General features: G+C 40.9%; 1 protein-coding gene and 1 pseudogene across 1 annotated transcript; both read left to right on the top strand.

Moving 5' to 3' along the window:
- The first annotated feature begins 14936 nt into the window (after positions 1-14936).
- On the top strand, positions 14937-19545 carry LOC122145506 (annotated as a pseudogene).
- Positions 19373-20628, top strand: LOC109106441 (scavenger receptor cysteine-rich type 1 protein M130-like). Its single transcript, XM_042759258.1, has 4 exons — positions 19373-19378; positions 19778-20069; positions 20167-20469; positions 20585-20628. Exons 1-4 carry the CDS (start codon positions 19373-19375, stop codon positions 20626-20628), a joined length of 645 nt encoding a protein of 214 aa, XP_042615192.1.
- The last annotated feature ends 395 nt before the right edge of the window (positions 20629-21023 follow it).

The raw sequence follows: 21023 nt of genomic DNA, 5'->3' as shown, positions 1-21023 counted from the left end.
TTATGTGGAATGCTGAATGATTAATTTGGATTATGTTTTGTACAACTGTCTTTCTACTTACAGTTAACATTATTCTAAATCAGTAAGATCCATGGATTTTTTTATTTTTATTTTTATTTATTTATTTATTTTAAGAATGACGGAATTCATTCACGTTTTAAGTGTTATAAGTGCATATTATCATTCAGTCTGTACCTGCTACTGTATGGTGTATCCTGCTTATTTTGAGAAAATCAACATGAAGTGAGGGGGAAAAATATTAAAAATGACAAAACCAAACTGTTTTCATGTCATTTCACTGTTTCATTATGTAATAATTGCATGAAAACATGAAGAACTAAATAAACAAACAAACAAAAATAAATAAAAAACATTCATGATTTTTTTTTTTTTTTTTTTTTGTACATGTCCATACATACCACTGTGGCGATTTTCATATCATTTTACTGTATCATTCTTTAATAATTGCATGCCAAACTCATGGAAAATGCTATCTTTTTCACAATACAGTCATATTTGAAAATTCATAAAAAATTTAAATCAAATTGTTTTTTTTTTTTTTTTTTGCATATTCCACCAGAATAAATGAATGAAAAAAATTAATTCCGTCATTCTTGAAAAAAAAAAAATAATAAATAAATAAAAATCCATGGATCCAACTGATTTAGAATAATGTTAACTGTAAGTAGAAAGACAGCTGTACAAAACATAATCCAAATTATGCATTAATTTAACTACTAACTTAAGTAGAAGGCCGTGAATATGAATATGAATACGAATATGAATAAACATGACAACCGAAGGAGGATTTACCATGGGATTTACTAAAGAAGAAGACGGAAAACACGCTCGCAGCTTAATCTGCCACACACCGCCGAGTAGACGCGCAATAAACTTGAAGCGCAGATCGCGTGACTGCATTGTTTGTGCGCGCATATTCTACTTTACGGTAAAAACTCAGTTTAAAAGAAAAGCGGGCTTTGGCTTCATTCAGCAGTCAATAATTAACAAACATACAAACACAAACAAAGACATAAACAACATCAATAAATAGAATAATAAAAATATTTAAAAAACGGTCTGATAACGTAAAAATGACCTCAAATGTTGAGTAATATTAAATGTAAAATTTCCAAATAACATCAAAATAACTGTCTGATGTGAAATAACAAAATACAAGCCTCTCGTGAACTTATATACAACCTGTTTATCTGTAAATTTAGATATAAAAAAAAACAGTTCTAAAAAGATTAACTTCATATTGACAGACCCAGAGTGTCACTCCTCCTAATATTCAAAAACTCATATTCTGCCTGTTTTGTCTGTTATTTTGGATAGGTCTAACCTGTTTCCACAGACTAATTTCAGTTAAGATTGTCCACCACTCCAGAGTGTCACTCAGTCTAACTGCTTTCACTAATAAAAGCCCTCCAAACACTCATATTCTGCCTGTTCTCTTTGTGATTCTGAATGTGGATCTGTTTCCACACATTACCGTAATACCTCGTATATGCGCGCAGGACATATAAAACACCGTTGGGGCTACGAGGATCGTGTTTTCACAGTGAAGGCCGGACTGACCGCAGTGATAAACTGACATCTCGATGCTTCGACACCCATGATGACTTTGTCTGTTTCCCCTGTTAGATTGACTGTAGAAAAAACAACAATAGTATGCCAATATGGACGTGCAGCTCAGCTCTGGTGGAGGAGAAGCTTAATCATTATGTTCCAGCGTCTGATACACGAACAGCTTTTGGGGACTTTACATAGGATTCCCTGACGATAATGAACAATGGTTTTACTACAAACAAACAAAACCTGGTTACTATAGTGAAACCATGGTAACCACAAATAACTAAAATAGTTTACACCGGCCCTATTATTATGGATTTTTGAAAATGACCTTCATGCAGTGTGTAATGCAGCTGTATGTGAATGTAAACTGCAAAGTTTAAAGCTGAAAGTGCATCGTAAATAAAGTTATTTGGCGAATTCCAAACGGTTTATTCTTTTAACCCTTCAAGGGCACTTCGGAAGAGGAGGGTCCAAATGAAAGTGAAGGACTGAATCCCTTCACGAAGAGCGCCTCCAGAAGCGAAGGGAACATGCGGTGGTCACTTCACGGTCACTTCACTTCATGTGATCTTAGGTTGGGACAGCTTGCGATGCTTTTTAAAGCACAGTTGGGGGTGATTTCGAGTTCACATACAAACGTAAATAGAATAGGCTAATTAAATTTGTCTGTTTTAATGTAAGAAAACATATTTTTCGTCAGGGATATAAATATGATTTAAGACGGTAGTGTAAGCAAGTTTAGTGTGAAAACGTTTAATAGTAAATAAGACACAATTAGTCAATATCTGAATAAAATAATAATAATGAGAAGATATATTTATTTGCAGGGCCGTAGCTGGGGTTTGTGGGGCCCCGGTGCAGGTTGTAACAGTGGGCCCTGTTTGAAATTGTTTAATTTGTATGTTTTTTGTATTTATTTATTTATGCTATTTACACAATGTTTTAGTTTATTCAAGTTTGTGTCCAGGTACAGGAACCGAATAATTAAATGTAAAGCAGCACTGCTTAAGTCTTCACTGTAAAAAATAAATATACAATCAAACCAAAATTTATTCAGACACCTACAACATTTTCTCACATTATCACAGTTTATTTGCTATAGTTTAGAAAATGGTAATAAAATATGACAAGAACTCAAAGTTAAACTGTCTAAGAACAAATTCATCTTGATAATGTTAGATAACTTTGATAGAAATGTATGTAATGGACTACAATCGACCAAAACTTCAGACAGTTGTTAGTATGACAATATTTACACATCTATCAATACTTTGTTGACTAATTACCAAAAAAAATGCTTAATTTTGTTCAGTCTGTGGTGTGAAAAGTTAGCATTAGCAATTCAGGAAAAAACATAAACAAAACATGGTCAGGTCAAAGTGTCTGACTATTTTTTTAAATCAGTTTCACTAGTTCACTGTATGAAGAATTTTTGGGTATATGTCACAGTTCGCTTTATTTTGCTATACTCACTTTCATAAATTATAGTGTCCTGCACCTACTAGTAAAAAAAAAAAAATAATAATAATAATCAAACATTATATCTGGTGTCTGAATAATTGTTGGTTTGACTGTGCATTAATTCTTGTTAAAACTACAAAGTAATTCTGTCGAGAGCAGTGAGTAATTTTCTTTCTTTCATTTTCTTGGATTAACATTACAGCAGCTAGTAGCTAAATGAGGCGCGGTCACTTTAAGAGACAATGAATGAATCCAACATAATACACATACGATTTTTTTCTCCACTGTTTACTTTCACTTAAGACATAACCAATAGTAGTTTTTTTTCGAACATACTTTCTAAGATGGATATTTTGACATATGCTGTATGTATTTGTCAGTACAAGAGCAAAAAGAGGCAAATTCGGTGTTCAAGCGTTTTGAGAAGCCCCTCTCTGCGTGAGCCCTGAACACCAGAACACCGCGGGTGCTGAATTGGGCTCTTTCACATCCTTTCCTGTTTATTTAAACTGCGATTTGTGTATTTGTTCGTTCAGGTGCAGGAGGAAGTTCGAGGAGAACTTCACAATGGATAGCTCGGTTCAATGTTGCTGTCTGTGAGAAGCGGCTCTCCGCGTGCGCACCGAACACAGCGCGCGAGAAACCAGCTACTCACTTCAGCTTTTCCGCGTCCTTTGTGTTTGGATGGTTTAAACTCTTTTGAATGTTTAAATTGGCAAGGTTTTAAAACACGTGAAAATGATAAGCTTTCGTGATGACGCGCAGCAGTGGCCTGTCAACTTTCCTGAGCGTCCAGACGGTTGAGATCGCCGGGGGCCCCCCAATCAGCCGTGGGCCCCTATAATCGTCACCACCTTTCGACCCACTAGCGACGGCCCTGTTTATTTGCAACAACTGACGGAGTACTGAATGCTGCACACACGCGCAGATTTGTCAAGGTAACATTTGGTCAGTCATTCCCTTACAAGGGAGTTCCAAACGCTTATACGAGACAGTAATGCCCTGCACCCTTCAAAGAGCACACTTCAAGGGCTCTGTCCTTCGAAGGGAGTAGGGCATAGCTCACTTCCGTTTGGAATTCTCTCTCTCAGAAGAAAGAGTCCCCTCTGAATTAACCACTGAAGCGAGGTGTTTAAATTTGAATCCCATTCCGCGTATTTCACACGTCACAGATTCTTGCATTTGCATAATGCCCGCCTACAGTCTGCGTGGAAATCCCGCGAAAACAAACTTCAAACGCTGTAGCTGGTTCATGTGGATAATGTGAAGTAGAGAAGTATTTTCACTTCCAAAGGATGAGGCTGTAAATAATTTGTGGTTAAAATGATTTTTTACTAAGATTCCACAGCAGTATAATCACAACTTTCTGCTGTGTGCCTGTATTTTCTCTGATGACTGCTTCTAATCTCCGCGAGTTAAACGTCTCTGAAAAATGGTTCGGTTCCCAGTTTGTTTGGACCAATTTGCTCTTCCGAATCACAGCCTGTAAGTATGATTAATAATTGTTGCTTCGATGTTCTGTCGAGTGTGCAAAATATGGTGGTTTTGTTTGTTTGTGTTGTATTGTGAATACAGTCAGTGCAGCTGTACTTCTCCGGGTAACTTACGTTATAGTTCTGCTAATCAGCTGCTGGTCTGCTATTTTCTAGAAATGTGTAGATTAATATAGAATGTCTGTTTGTGCTTGGAGTCATGATAAAGGATGGAGCAATACAAACTGCAGTGCTTTATCAGTACTCTTGTCTGTGTTAGGCTAACACATACCATTATTCCCCTGCTGAAAAAAACAATAGAAACCATTACAGAGTATGTAATGATTTTAATGGTTCTAATTGGAATTCTAATGGTTTTAATGGACACTGTAATGGTCTCTGTTTGGTCTCTATTGGTACTTTGCTTTCTTCTATTGGTGGCATGTATTGTCTATTGGATACCATTAAGGACCAACAGAACACCTTTGGAAACTTCTGGTGGTATCAACTGGACACCAGTAGAAACCATTATGACTCCAAATAAATTAAGTGCTTTCTTTGGAAAACTGTAATGGTATGGTTACAATATAGATCAGTGGCTGGTACCCACCCAGCACCAGACGTCATTTGGACATCGGTTTTTTTTTTTTTTTTTTTGCTAAATCTAAGGCTAACTACAAGAGGTAACGATAGACATGAGCTCTTATTTATTAAGTTTGGCCTTTTATTGTCATCTTGTGTGTAGATGAGCTCTCTCTCTCTCTCTCTCTCTCTCTATATATATATATATATATATATATAAACGGATGAATGGAAGTAAGCTAATTAATTTAACCTAAAAGTATGCACTGTACAGTTAGCGTTACATCACTTACAATGGGCTGAAACCTTCAGGTTTTGATCTTTCATGGTAAACACATAACGTTAAATACATAAATACCACTTGTTCTGTTATTTCAGAATGGCAGGAAAAAAAAACAGGAGAAGTTCCTGATTTAAAAATTTCTGAAGGGAGATAATGAAAACGTGTGTGTGTGTGTGTGTGTGTTTGTTTGCTTGTTAGTTATTTTGATGTCCACGCTGTAGGAGCATTACTGAATTAGTCTTTTTTTGTATATATTCTGTAAATTATTATTTTTCTTTTCTGCATTTCACCTCTGCTATAGTTTATTTATAATAAACCTGTCATTGTATAATGAATATTGTTGTCTCTGTGACAGTATGTTTATGTTCTTGGTTCTTCCATGCTGATGGCTGTGCTCTAGAGTCATATCTCCTGTCGAAGAACATTTTTAGACATTATGAACCATGAAAAGTAAGTAATTCCTCAAACATACACTACCATTCAAAAATGTAAGGGTCAGATTTGTAAAAATAAATATTTTATGCTCACCACTGCTGCATTTATTTGATTAAAATACAGTAAAATAGTAATATTGTGAAATTACTACTATTTTTAATAACTATTTTTCTATTTCAGTATGTTTTAAAAAGTGATCAAAGCTGAATTTTCAGCATCATTACACCAGTCTCCAGTGTCACATAATCCTTCAGAAATCATGCTTTGTAAAAACAAGAATAAATTACATTTTACAATATATTCACATAGAAAGCAGTTATTTGAAATTGTAATAATATTTCACAACATTACTGTTTTTATTTATGATCAAATAAATGCAGTTTTCTTGGTGAACATGAGACTTATTTCAGAAACATAAAAAAACTGACCACAAACTTTAATAATACAAGGCATTCAAATATTAGTCCATTCTAATAAAGTGCAAGAAGCTCTTAAAAATATTCATGTAAATAATCTTTTTTTTTTCTTGTCTGGTGGTTTTTTTATGTTTGTTTGTATTGAAAATAGTAATCTTTTCGTCTGGTGGTTTGTATTAAACAGGTTTTGATGTTTCATTGTATGGAATGTAGTAATCTTTGTGACTGTTAAAAATCATTCGAACTTTGTGTCAGTACATCATAATAGAAAGAGGCATCAGTTTTTACCGTCTGTGATTTGTTGTGTCGTGTCGTGCCAAATCCAGTGTAGAGAGCATTACTGATTATAATAGGTTCTGTTGTATTTTGTTGTGCCATCCAGTGTAGACACAGTGTTAGACCTATTATTAAATATCATTACATATGATGTATGTGTAACCCCTAGGGGGCCTTGTCAAACCAGTCAACCAACAATCTAAATTTATATATTCACAAGCAGGCTATCCCAATAAAGGGAAATAAAAGGAGAGAGAGGGACTGGAGTATTATAAAAATAGAAACAGTTTATTTTATTTTTCTCCAGTTAGACACACTTAAAATAACAAACATTAGGCCTCTGGTCAACAAATTCAGGGACAGGGACAACAAAGTGCAAAATCAAAATGTGTAAATGAATAACAAAAATCAGCAAAACTCAATCAACAAATACAGAATAAATAAGGCACATCACAATCATATGCACAGAAAACAAAATAAATTTACACTCAGCAAACCAGTGACCACACAACAAAATTGTTATTCCCCGTCCCAGGATATTGCACCAACCCAATGGCCCAAGATACAAACATAAAACATACAGCAACACACACAAATGAAGACTAATGAGCAACACAGTGGGCCTTCCTCCCACACACACACACACGCACGCACACCCCCCACACACACACACACACACACACCACACACACACACACACAACTGAATACTAAAAACAGGGCACAGGAAAAACAGTGGCCAAGATGGCATATGACGGTCCTCCTGTATGGACACAGACCGCAGCGTCGAGCCAAGAGCTTGTTTAGTTGTAATAGTAGCAATCGCCTTATCCGTCTGGGTTTTTACTCATACATTCCCGCCAATCTTATTCAGACATGACGTTTCAACACAATTACGCACATATAAACAAGCGCTCCGTAACACCGATGTAAACACGTGAGGGAAAAAAAGGAAGCCAGTGAACTTACATTCTCAGCACAACAAACAGCACTCGGCAAACTTGTAGTGGTCATACTCTAAATCACTCTAATATAGACAGAACACAAATCAATTTCATTACGAAATGCCTACAGAAAAAATGGAACGCTGCTCATAAATAAAAGCAGAAAACTTACATTTTCCGTACGCAGACACAATCCGTAGCCGGTGAGGGCTCGTGTGAAGACGGAGCTAGATATAACCACGGCACTGAATAACCCACACAAACACCAAGTCGAGATCAACTCGTACAACCAACCAAGAGTCCAAGGAACCAAGAATCTATAGTAAAACACTAATCAGAGAAACCGCCAACTTGCTACATTTAAAGGTGCAACGCCAAACGCCCACCACCTGATTCAATCAAGGCGCAATTCCCGCTGCCTACGCCCTACCCGCTACATTCACCCACCCTTAAATGTCACCGTCCCGGTGGCTAGGGCAAGGGTCAAACCCAAGGCCTAAAACCAGTGCTATGGGAGGAGATAGTCAAAGCGCTTTCTGCCAAGGCCACAAGTGGTCTTCTGACAGTCGTGCATGGGAGGTTGTGAGGATTGGGATGGTGGCCTGCATTTGTTCTAACAGTTCTCCTTGAAACAAGGGTTTTACCAGATGTTGATACTTCCCCTTCAACACCCAAGGAGTCACGTATTAAATGTTGAGGTGTGCTCTGCCCCTGCTGTTCAAGAGCTAGAGACTGCGACACTCCAAACTCAGTGGAAGGTATTGATCCTCTTACAGGAGGTGCATCAATTGCCACCAATACTCCAAAATCATCACCTTCATCCATACTGCCATCAACATCATCCCCTATGAAATTTGGCATGCTTACATTAAGCATCTCACCCCCATATACAAGATGTGGTAAACCTGGGTCAGTTGGAAGGGGGCGCAGTTCTTTCCGATTGATATTCTTCTCGGGACCTAACTGATCTCTTGGCCTAATTTTATAAAGTGTACCAACCTCATCAAGGCACCTCACAATCTCATACACCACATTTTCCCAATGATCACTAATCTTGTGCCGTCCATGCGGGTGACTGCGACGATACACCAGTGTACCAGGGGGCAGGAGTGGCAAAGGAGCCAAATGATTCTTTGCTCGTTGTTGAGCGGCTGCCTCCAAATGAGCCCGGGCCTGGCTATAGATTGCTGAGAGATGCTTCTGGTGTTCTTGAACCCACTCGGCAGTAGTAGTAGAGTCTGATGGAATATCAATTGTGCCCAACAAGGAATCAAGTGGAAGAGTGGGCTTACGCCCAAACATCAGTTCATATGGAGAAAAACCCCGTAGACTGATGGACTGTGGTGTTATAAGCAAACAAAAACCTGTGGTAGATGGTACGGCCACCATCTCTTCTTTTCAGGAGGTAGTGTACGAAGCAAGTCATGCAATGTGCGATTAAATCGCTCACATTGTCCATTGCCTTCTGGATGATATGGGCTAGTGCGAGATTTACGAATTCCACTCTGCACAATTGTTGGAACAGCTCACCTTCAAAATTTCGCCCTTGATCAGTATGGATACGTAGTGGAACACCATAAGTGTAAAACCACTGCTCTGTCAAGACTCGAGCTACCGTTGACGACTTCTGGTATGCTGTAGGATATGCCTGTGCAAATTTAGAGAACACATCAGTAACAACCAAAAGATTCTCTTTCCCATCACTAGATTTTTCCAATATGGAAAAGTCAATGGCTACAATTTCTAGGGGACTTGATGCCAACAGACTACCCATAAAGGTCCTCAGTTTTGGCTGAGTTGCCTTGGCCACCACACACCCGCCGACATTCACGGCACCACCGGTCGACATCCTTCCGCATAAAGGGCCAATAACATCGCTGGCGGACAAGACTAACTGTTCGATCTACCCCCTGGTGGCCATGATCATCATGCAAGGCTGTGAGCACTTCTGTCTGAAGAGCCTGGGGCAGCAGTAGCTGCAAGACCTTTTCAGTACTGCCAGGGACATGTGTCTTCCTGTATAGGACCCCCTCATAGACTACTAGGTCTGCCCATTGACGGACAAGCTCCACAACAGCAGGGGACTCAGTGGACCTCTCTGAGGCTGTAGGAGGACTACCCCTCTTCCAATATACAAGGAAGGCCTTCAAAACAGGATCCTCAGCCTGCAAAAGTTGGAGATTTGCCCTAGTTCTTGTAGGGCATGCATCTATGGTCTGTATTTCAACAGAAGGGGACACGACCACACTCTTAATTTCGGCCGGCACAAAGATCCCCGAGGTAATCTCATCCATAGAGACTGAGACTGGTGGTGCCGGCAAGCGGGATAATGCGTCCGCATTCTTGTTACATACGCCAAGGACGGTACTCGATGGTGAAATCAAAAAGAGCTAGTTGCGCAGCCCCAACGTTGCTCTACAGCTCCTAACTTAGCTGTCCGTAAGTAACAGAGGGGATTATTATCGGTCAGAACAGTAAATTTGGTACCGAGCAGATAATCCCGAAACTTGTCTGTTACTGCCCACTTAAGTGCCAACAGTTCAAGTTTCATGGCTGAGTACCGTGTTATCCATGTTTCACTCAGTTGGTCGCAAGCCCCTGCTTGCATACGCGACTGGACGCCGAGGTCCTCCGTCCTGTTCTTGAGATAAAACGGCACCAAGCCCCAGCCCACTAGCATCTACCCTCGAGGACGAATGGTTTACTAAAGTCGGCGTAACCCAAAACTGGTGCGCTTATCAATTTGTCCCTCAAAGTATTGAACGCTTGATCACAACCCCAGTCCCAATGGTCCCGCAAATTGGCATTACGTCCCATCCTATTTCTGTTAGGGTGTGGCTGGAGCTTTGCCACCAATTTATGTAGAGGAGCCGCATACCTCGCAAACCCCTGCACAAAACGCCGATAATACGATGCAAACCCAAGGAACGATCGCAACTCTGCGACTGTAGATGGAGTGCTCCAATCCCTAACTGCGCTGATCTTGTCAGGGTCTTGTAGAAACCCCAGAGGCTGAAACAACATGGCCCAAGAACTTTACTTCAGGCTGAAACATATGACACTTCTTTAGTTTAAGCTTAAGATCGTGCTCGCGTAGACGACTGAATACTGACTCCAAACGTTCCAGATGTTGTTTGAACGTGGATGAAAAAACGACCACATCATCTAAGTACAGGAGAAGAGAATGGAAACGCTGGTCCCCAAATATTCTTTCCATCAGCCGCTGAAAAGTCCCGGGTGCGTTGCACAACCCATATGGCATCCTCTGGAACTCAAACAGGCCAAAGGGCGTGCAAAAAGCGGTTTTAGCCCGATCCCTTTCAGCAACTGACACCTGATTATAACCACTCGCAAGGTCAAGAGTGGAGAAGAGAGACGCACCTGTGAGGGCATCCAAAGATTCCTCAATTCTCGGCAAAGGAAAGGCATCTTTCCTGGTCTTTGCATTTAGTTGTCTATAGTCAACACAAAGACGAATAGATCCATCTTTTTTCTCCACCACCATGATGGGTGAGGAATAAGGACTACAGATTGGTTTTACCACTCCCTGATCTAACAGCTCCTGGATATGAGTCTTCACTACATCATACTGGGATGGTGGAAGTCGTCTATAGCGCTGCCGCACCGGAATGTCGTCAGTCAAAGGAATCTCGTGCTCGATCAAGTCAGTACAGCCTAAAAGTGCCTCATTACAGCTAAAAGTGTCACTATACTTCTGAAGTAAAGACTTTGCTTCCCATTGCTCGGACTCAGTTAAATTAGGCCAGGAAAGGTCCGCAAACCCCAGCGAGGGAGTTGTAGCAGCCTCCATTGTCCGAATAAACGCGACAGGGCCTTGGGGGTCATTTTCTTCCTGGAAGCAGATGGATTAACTAGCGGAATGTGCAGTGATCAAATACATTTCCCCCAACAGGGTACGTGGTTTTATCCACCGATCTACCTGGCCCACGTTAACAACTGGCACTTGTACGGTACCATTTCCAATGGGGAGCAAGGAGATTGGAACAATTAAGTCTGGTGGCAACTGCCACCCTGTCCCTGCTGGTTCTAACAGTACAGAAGAAATCAATGGGCCAAGCCCCTGCCTACAGGTGGCTGACACAAACTTTAAAGATCCAGCTGGAACACAGATGGAGGACCCAGGGGCAGTCAAAACCCTGCCTAGAACACCAGACGTAGAAAAGTCCTCGAAGCGTTGACACGCTAATAAGGCATGTTCCCAAATGGCTGGGACTGTTAACCCGGAAGTAAACAAACTTGCACCGTCTTGGCAAAAAAACTCTTGCAGGCAGCAACGGAGGACATTCATCCCGATCAATCCTGGGACAGAGTCCTTGTTTGTCTTAAGTCTGGAGTCCGGTGGATCTTGAACCACCAAGATGCCTATGGAAGGAAGAACTTTTCCTAAGACTTCTACATCCAATTCTAAGTATCCTCGATATGGGATATCCAGGCCATTGGCTGCTTTTAACTGTAACCAACCACAAGAACGTAACTGATCACACCCCAAAACTCGAAAATGGTCATTAAAGAAGGACTCCGTGATAGTAGATACCATAGAACCGGTATCTATAAGACAAGTAACAGTTACACCGCCCATCTGAATATCTGCCACTGGACACTCGCCCACCAATGCAGAAGGACAGGACAAAAAAGATATAAACGAGTCTGAGCCCATCAAACCCCCTTCCAGTGCTTGGCTCCATGCACTAGAGGGTGCTAGTTTCCCTGTTGCCTGCTGGAAGAGTCATCCCTCCCATTCCCAATGGGCAGCCTAGGCCCAACCCCCACACGCTGTGTCTGCCGGGAGCCAACCGGACAATCCCTAGCCATATGGCCTACTTGCTCACAACGCAGACAAATAGGTCTGCCATCCACATCAAAACGAAACCGCCTCTGATGATTGGTCTGCCTATTTGGTAGATTGGATGGCCCTGAGCCAGAGGACAGATGTTTAAGAATAGTATCTAATTGGGCCTGCTGCCTACGCAAACAGTCTTTCAGCTCGGTCAATTCATTACTTTGTTGTGCTACAACAACCTGAGCTTCTGCCTGCTGCGCTCCCACCACCCTTGAACTAGCGTCGCACGAAAAAGCCCTTGCACGAACAGGACGGGGCCCCTCACCATCATCGGCCCAGCGAAATGCCTCACGACGCAAGTCCAAAAAGGAGGAATCAGGATTAAGGCGAATGTATTGTTTTAATTCTCTACGCAGCATTTTGTCTCTAACGTTTTCTACAAATTGATCACGGAGAACACAATCAGGTTTAGCAATTGCAGTTGTATTTTTACGTTGTGCGACTTCCATAAGTGACATTAATGAGTGTGAAAATTCACACAACGTTTCTCCCTCCCGTTGACGACATTGGAAAAATTTTTGTTGAGCGTCAATATAAGAGTGGCTACAGCCAAAAGTCTCAGTTAGTATAGAGAAAATATTCTCAGGTTCGGATCTAACTGGAGCTGGATGGAGTTTAATTTCTAGCTTTGCCTCCCCATCCAGAAGATCATACACGAAATGCGCCTGCTCACCTATGGACATATGCCTAACCTGTAAACATCGACGGACCTCTTCAATCCATTCCTCCACCGGAGGACACTCTGAACTACCAGAGAACCTGGGATATTTACGTTCTCTAGGAACATACACATATCTTAATCCGGAAGACCCTGGCTCCTGAGTATTTGGCTCTTGGCGATTTGACTCTTGCTGACTCTGCTCTCCCTGTTCTACAGCCCCAGCAGATGCTACACTTCCCTGACGTAGCCTTTCATTGTCAACCTGCAACTGTTTAATCTGCTCCATTAGCTGCCCGACCCGTTCCTCCAAATCCTGGGACATTTCGAACCGAACAAAGGCAGAAGGGAAGAAGAGAGAAAGTTTTTTTTTTTTTTTTTTTTTTTTTTTTTTAATATATACAAACCACTGGTCACTTGCAGAACCGCCGTCCAGGCCCAGTCCTCAACCACTGCTTTTTCCTGTACTCTACCTGCACTCAATACATACACACAAAAAAAACAACAACAACAAATTACACCAGTCCCAATCGCACCCTGCCGACTACGCCAAAATGTAACCCCTAGGGGGCCTTGTCAAACAACAATCTAAATTTTATATATTCACAAGCAGGCTATCCCAATAAAGGGAAATAAAAGGAGAGAGAGGGACTGGAGTATTATAAAAATAGAAACAGTTTATTTTATTTTTCTCCAGTTAGACACACTTAAAATAACAAACATTAGGCCTCTGGTCAACAAATTCAGGGACAGGGACAACAAAGTGCAAAATCAAAATGTGTAAACTCAATCAACAAATACAGAATAAATAAGGCACATCACAGATCATATGCACAGAAAACAAAATAAATTTACACTCAGCAAACCAGTGACCACACAACAAAATTGTTATTCCCCCGTCCCAGGATATTGCACCAACCCAATGGCCCAAGATACAAACATAAAACATACAGCAACACACACAGATGAAGACTAATGAGCAACACAGTGGGCCTTCCTCCCACACACACACACACACACACACACACACACACACACACACCTGAATACTAAAAACAGGGCACAGGAAAAACAGTGGCCAAGATGGCATATGACGGTCCTCCTGTATGGACACAGACCGCAGCGTCAAACCAAGAGCTTGTTTAGTTGTAATACTGTAGCAATCGCCTTATTCCGTCTGGTTTTTACTCATACATTCCCAGGCCAATATTCTCAGCACAACAAACAGCACTCGGCAAACTTGTAGTGGTCATACTCTAAATCAGCGAATTTTCATTGAAACACGCAGACACAATCCGTAGCCGGTGAGGGCTCGTGAAGACGGAGCTAGATGTAACCACGGCACTGAATAACCCACAAACACCAAGTCGAGATCAACTCGTACAACCAACCAAGAGTCCAAGGAACCAAGAATCTATAGTAAAACACTAATCAGAGAAACCGCCAACTTGCTACATTTAAAGGTGCAACGCCAAACGCCCACCACCTGATTCAATCAAGGCGCAATTCCCGCTGCCTACGCCCTACCCGCTACGAATATCAGTTAGGATAAAAGACTCGAATTGCTTTTAAAATTCTCACGAGTCCTTTTCCTTGAGTCGAGTCAAGTCTGGAGTCATTTGCGGTCGAGTCTGAAGTCAAGTCTGAAGTCTATAAAAATGCGTCTCGAGTGCGACTCGAGTCCGAGTCACTAACTCTAGTGCCCGAGTCACTAACTCTAGTGCCCATCTCTGCTACTCTAAAGGGGTTATTGCAGCTCTCGCTGCTCATTCATGACAGGCTGCATGGATGGGCAGGGAGTTTATACCAGAACAGAACCATACCGCCAGCCCAAACTGTATGTTAAGTGTCATTTTGACAATAGTGGTCCTGACAGAACTATAATTATTTATGTTCTTTCAGAAGTCAAGCTGGTTGGAGGTTCTCGCTGCTCTGGGAGGTTAGAGATACTTCATGATCAGACGTGGATGTCAGTGTGTGACGCTGTCTTTGACCAGCAGGATGCAGAGGTTGTGTGTAGAGAGCTGGACTGTGGGGCTCCTGTACAGGTGCTGGGAGCAGCTGCTTTTGAGAAAGGAGACACTCAGATGTGGACACAAGAGATTCAGTGCAGAGGAAATGAGTCTCAGATTCACCTCTGTCCAACATCACCATCACATGAAAACAATTGTTCTCATGACAATGAAGTTGGACTGGTGTGTGCAGGTATGTGTTGACTTTTTCAACAGGAAAGATTTATTTAATTTTAATAGATCTCTTCCAATTTTTCCCCTTACTGTGCGCAGAAATAATACATGTGCGTCTGGTTAATGGAAACAGTCCCTGCAGTGGGACAGTGGAGGTTCTTCATAGAGGTCATTGGGGAACAGTGTGTGATATTGGTTGGGATTTGGCTGCTGCTGCAGTGGTGTGTAGAGAGCTGGACTGTGGAGAACCTGTAGATGCTCTGAGTGATGCTCAGGTTGGACTCGGATCAGGACCCGTCTGGATGAATAATGCAATGTGTGCTGGATCTGAGTACACACTGAAAAAGTGTGGATCTGTCATATGGGGTTTTCAAAGTGTGTGTCAGAGCAAGAGTGCAGGAGTCATCTGCTCAGGTAAACTCAAAACTTTAGTTTGTGAAAAGAAAAGAAAAGAAAAGAAAAGAAAAGAAAAGAAAAGAAAAGAAAAGAAAAGAAAAAAAAAGTAGTGCATGTTTTGTTCTGAAAGGTTAATCCATGTTATTTTCAGGCGTCAGGCTGGTTGGAGGTTCTCGCTGCTCTGGGAGGTTAGAGATAATTCATGATCAGACTTGGATGTCAGTGTGTGATGCTGTCTTTGACCAGCAGGATGCAGAGGTTGTGTGTAGAGAGCTGGACTGTGGGGCTCCTGTACAGGTGCTGGGAGCAGCTGCTTTTGACAAAGGAGACACTCAGATGTGGACACAAGAGATTCAGTGCAGAGGAAATGAGTCTCAGATTCACCTCTGTCCAACATCTCTGCCACACAAATACAACTGTTCACATGATAATGATGTTGGATTGGTGTGTGCAGGTTTGAGCAAATTTATTTTACTTCACCGAAATCTTATGTAAAATCTTCTGACTCTTTGAATGAAAGATATTTTTCTCTCTTTATGAGATTCTTCTTACTGTCTTGTTTGCTCTGTTCATAAGTATTACTTCTCTTATTTTCTGTATTCAATAAACTGAACAAAAGAATGTGGGGTTGGTTGGTGGTCACAGTCGCTGTGCTGGTAGAGTGGAGGTGTTTCATAGAGGTCAGTGGGGAACAGTATGTGATTTTGGCTGGGATATGCCTGATGCTGCAGTGGTGTGTAGAGAGCTGGATTGTGGAGAACCTGTAGATGCTGTGGGTGATGCTTATTTTGGACCAGGATCAGGACCAATCTGGACTAATCGTATGATGTGTACTGGATCAGAGACTACACTGAAGAACTGTGGATCAGTTATGTTCTATGAATATGACTGTAATCATGATACAGATGCTGGAGTCATCTGCTCAGGTGAGCTGTTCTAAAATTTAACCTATTACATCACTGTTGATCCACATGATTTATATCTTAGTTCCAAGGATTTATATGATTTTTTTAACACCAAGTGTTGGCAACACCAAGGTCATAGGTTCAATTCTCAGGGAATGCATGAAATGATAAAATGTTAATCTTGAATGCATCTGTAAGTAGCTTTTTCTATGTGCATAAATGTGTGCCAAATGCATAAAAGTACAATGTAAATGTCAAATAATAATTAGTTCTTCATCAGAAGCTTTTGTTGTACAAGCCCAGTATCACAAGTGTTTGCCCTTTTTCCTTTCAAAAAAGGCATTAAATACCGTACACCTTCGGTGTTTGTGTCGTCTAAGGCCAAGACTAATGATAGTATCAATAGTTCATGTACATTCACAAAAAATATATATGTATCATAGTTTAATACCATTTGTAACAATTTGAATGCACATAAAATAATGATCTGTCAGCATTACTGAATGGAACAATAATGTCAGTAAATGTTGTTGCCAAAGTTATTATAAAGTCTTGCATTTTTATTTTAGATAAATGTGGTTGTTTATAAGTTTATGATAACAATGGTTAAAGAACTTTTATTTTATTTTCTCTCACTACTGCAGGAGTCAGGCTGGTTGGAGGTTCTCGCTGCTCTGGGAGGTTAGAGATACTTCATGATCAGACGTGGATGTCAGTGTGTGACGCTGTCTTTGACCAGCAGGATGCAGAGGTTGTGTGTAGAGAGCTGGACTGTGGGGGTCCTGTACAGGTGCTGGGAGCAGCTGCTTTTGACAAAGGAGATGCTCAGATGTGGACACAAGAGATTCAGTGCAGAGGAAATGAATCTCAGATTCGAATGTGTCCAGCATCACAGAAACACAGCTGCTCTCATGATGATCAGCAGGCGCTTCAGTGTGCTGGTAAGAACATTAATATGAGAGCAAATAGTAGCATAACTAGGATCATATGCATCCCATTGCACTTGTTGTGGCCCTCACCACACCCACAGCTTCAAAGAATGAACTAAAATTCATAAAAATATGATATTGTAATTCTGTTTTTTTTTTCAGTATATTTCTACTTTTAGTTTTTTAATTTTTATCTATTTTAGTAGTTATGCTAATTTTAAACACAATGACATCTCTTTAGAATGATTGATTGATTTTAGTCTCTGTCTTTCTCTCTGAGATGTAATGCATGTGAGACTGGTAAATGGTAACAGTCCTTGTGCTGGTAGAGTGGAGGTTCTTCATAGAGGTCAGTGGGGAACAGTGTGTGATAATAGCTGGGATATGCCTGCTGCTGCAGTGGTGTGTAGAGAGCTGGACTGTGGAGAACCTGTAGATGCTCTGGGTCTTGCTCATTTTGGTCAAGGATCAGGACCAATCTGGATGAGTGCTTTAACATGTTTAGGAACAGAGTCTACACTGAAGAACTGTGGGTCAGCAGGATGGAATAAACCTGTCTGCACACATAATAGTGATGCTGGTGTCATATGCTCAGGTGAATAAAGTTAAACCTCAAAGCATTGCTCACTTTCTGATAATTTTGTCTTAATTATGTAAGAAAATAAAGATATATTTTTTTGGATGTGGTTAGCTGCATATCTGATTTAAACATGTCTGTTTTATTCTAAGAATTAATAACCACTTAAGAATTAGGCATCTTGAAAATAATGTAAATTTGCAATGATTAGTTTACTGCATTTTCACAATGATTTAAAGAAATATTTACAGCACACCATCCGTAGTTAAAGGCATTGGTGACCTCAAATGTCCAGCTTCAAGAACCATTTTCAGTGAATAACAACTGCAATGAGATTACAATTTTCATTTTTGGGAAATTCAATTAAAAAAACCTTTTATGATGTACTACAGTAAACATTTAAAAATGTATATATGTAGAAAACACTTTGAGTGTTCAAAACGTAATTGGATGTAAAACTTTCCACATCCAGAACCTGTTAAACAAAACCTGCTCACCTAATGCTCACTTTTATGCAATATAAACAGGTCATAAACGCTCCAGACTTGCTGATGGGTCTAATCTTTGCTCTGGGAGGTTAGAGATACTTCATGATCAGACGTGGATGTCAGTGTGTGACGCTGTCTTTGACCAGCAGGATGCAGAGGTTGTGTGTAGAGAGCTGGACTGTGGGGCTCCTGTACAGGTGCTGGGAGCAGCTGCTTTTTACAAAGGAGACACTCAGATGTTTACATAAGAGATTCAGTGCAGAGGAAATGAATCTCATATTTCATTCTGTTCAGTATCATCATCCATCAAACACAACTGCACCTTTGACAACATTGTGGGACTGATCTGCTCTGGTTAAGTATAAATATTCAGCATCTCTTAATTTGTTTTTGATACTACGTCATGTCTTAGGTTTGAGTTATAATGTGATCAATCTAATGACAGCTTAGCTTAAGAATGTTTTATGCATTGTTTCTGAACTCTCTTTACTTCACTCAGGTTACACTGATCTCAGGCTGATAAATGGCTCAGACACTTGTTCTGGAAGAGTGGAGCTTCAGTTCCTCAAAGAGTGGGGCACAGTGTGTGATGCATGCTGGGATATGAGAGCTGCCAGTGTCCTCTGTAGACAGCTGAATTGTGGGATTGCTGTGTCTGTTGTGGGATCAGACTGGTTTGGGGGAGGGAAATGGAATCTCTCGGCTGATGTGTTTGATTGTGACGGGAATGAAACAAAACTCTCAGAATGTTCCATCTCTTCATGGAGTCGAGCTGAATGTTCTCACAGACGAGATGTTGGAGTCATCTGCTCTAGTAAACTTATTTGACTTTGAGAGCATTATGCTACTGAAAAACTTTTTAAATGTATTTTATTAACACTATTTCATTACATTCTAACACATTTCAGATTCCTCTCTGGCTCTTCATGATGGTCTGGTGCAGTTGTCTGGAGAGAGACAGTGTGAGGGGCAGCTGGAAGTTTTCTTCCATCAGGTCTGGAGGAGAGTTCTGCTGGACTCCTGGAGTCTCACTGAATCCTCTGTGGTCTGCAGACAGCTGGGCTGTGGCTCTGTGCTGAACTTCTATGGCTCCTCTTCATCCAGTCCTGAACACAGTCATGAGTGTGTGACCGGTTTCCAGTGCTCTGGGAGTGAAGCTCATCTGGGGAACTGCAGCTCTCCACAAACTCTCAACTGTAGCTCCACACAACAGCTGTACATCACCTGCCTTGGTGAGAACAACAACATCTGGACAGATTCTTCAGTTGTTTGTGATCAATAATGTGTTTTTTTTTTTTTTAATATATGTTTTTTGTTTCTTTGAATATAAGGTCGCGGGTCCATCATGTGCAGGGAGGCTGGAGGTTTTTCACAGCGGCTCTGGGACAGTGTGTGATGACTCCTGGGATATTAAAGATGCCCATGTGGTGTGCAGACAGCTGCAGTGTGGAGTGGCCCTCAGTAACCAGCAGGTACCAGTCTGGTTTGGTCCTGGTTCTGGACCCATATGGCTGGATGAGGTGGAGTGTGAGGGGAATGAGACGTCCCTGTGGAGCTGCTCTTCTCCAGGCTGGGGAAAACATGACTGTCAACACAAGGAGGATGTAGGAGTCATGTGCTCAGGTAATAAGTATAAGGCTTTACACATGTCAAAGTTCAAGTGTCCATAATGTTTACATTTTTCAAATTTTTGATTTCAAAATTTAAATTTTTTATGTAGAGTTTAAAGAGATCAGGTTAACTGAGGGCTGTGAAGGGAATGTGGAGGTTTTCTACAATGGATCCTGGGGTAATGTGTGTTTAAACCAGATGGACAGAGACACAGTGAGTCTGATCTGTCAAGAGCTGAACTGTGGAAGATCTGGTGTTTTGTCTGATTCTACATCAAGACTGAAATCAGCTCCTAACTGGCTGGATAAAGTTACATGTCGACCACATGATTCCTCTTTATGGCAGTGTCCATCTTCACTCTGGGGACAGAATAACTGTGGTGATGATGAAGTGGCCAAAATTATCTGCTCAGGTAAAACAGATGTTTTTTTTTTCCATCAGTAAACAATACAAGAGTTATCTTTTATTATTAGTGCTTTGAGAAGATGTGTGGAATACATTTAATAATAATTTAATTGTTGTTACAGAACAAGAGTTCCATGAGTCTCCTCGAAGCTCTCTGACATGCTAAACATCTCCCCCATCAGAGACAGTGTTCAGGTAAGTTCATTTAACAGAAACAACCTTGAAAATTATGAATGTTGAATGCAACCCCTGTTGAAAAAAAAACAGCACATGCTGATTAGGTATGTTTCGAAGCGTGGCAGCTGGTTTAAGCTGGTCCTTAGTTTGTCATGAGCTTTTTAAAAGCTGGTCATGAGCTGGTCCTGAGCAGGAGCTAGTTGCTTAGGACCAGCTTAAACCTGCTCAAACCAGCTGTCATGCTTCAAAACATATCTAATCAGCATATGCTGTTTTTTTCAACAGGGACGTAAGATAATGGCCAGCTTAGAGAAACCAGCAGTATTTAATCTTGGAGTATACAACTGATCACACACATACTCCTGTACTCTGCTGGTAATTAAT

Source organism: Cyprinus carpio, chromosome A7 (genome assembly GCF_018340385.1).
Source record: "Cyprinus carpio isolate SPL01 chromosome A7, ASM1834038v1, whole genome shotgun sequence".
Classification (NCBI taxonomy): domain Eukaryota; kingdom Metazoa; phylum Chordata; class Actinopteri; order Cypriniformes; family Cyprinidae; genus Cyprinus; species Cyprinus carpio.
This window is presented reverse-complemented; position numbering and strand designations above follow the sequence as displayed.

Coding starts and splice junctions, on each gene's coding strand:
- LOC109106441 (XM_042759258.1), top strand. Junction 20,070..20,166: donor TGTAGGAGTCATGTGCTCAG/GTAATAAGTATA, acceptor TTTTTTATGTAG/AGTTTAAAGAGATCAGGTTA. Junction 20,470..20,584: donor GGCCAAAATTATCTGCTCAG/GTAAAACAGATG, acceptor TTGTTGTTACAG/AACAAGAGTTCCATGAGTCT.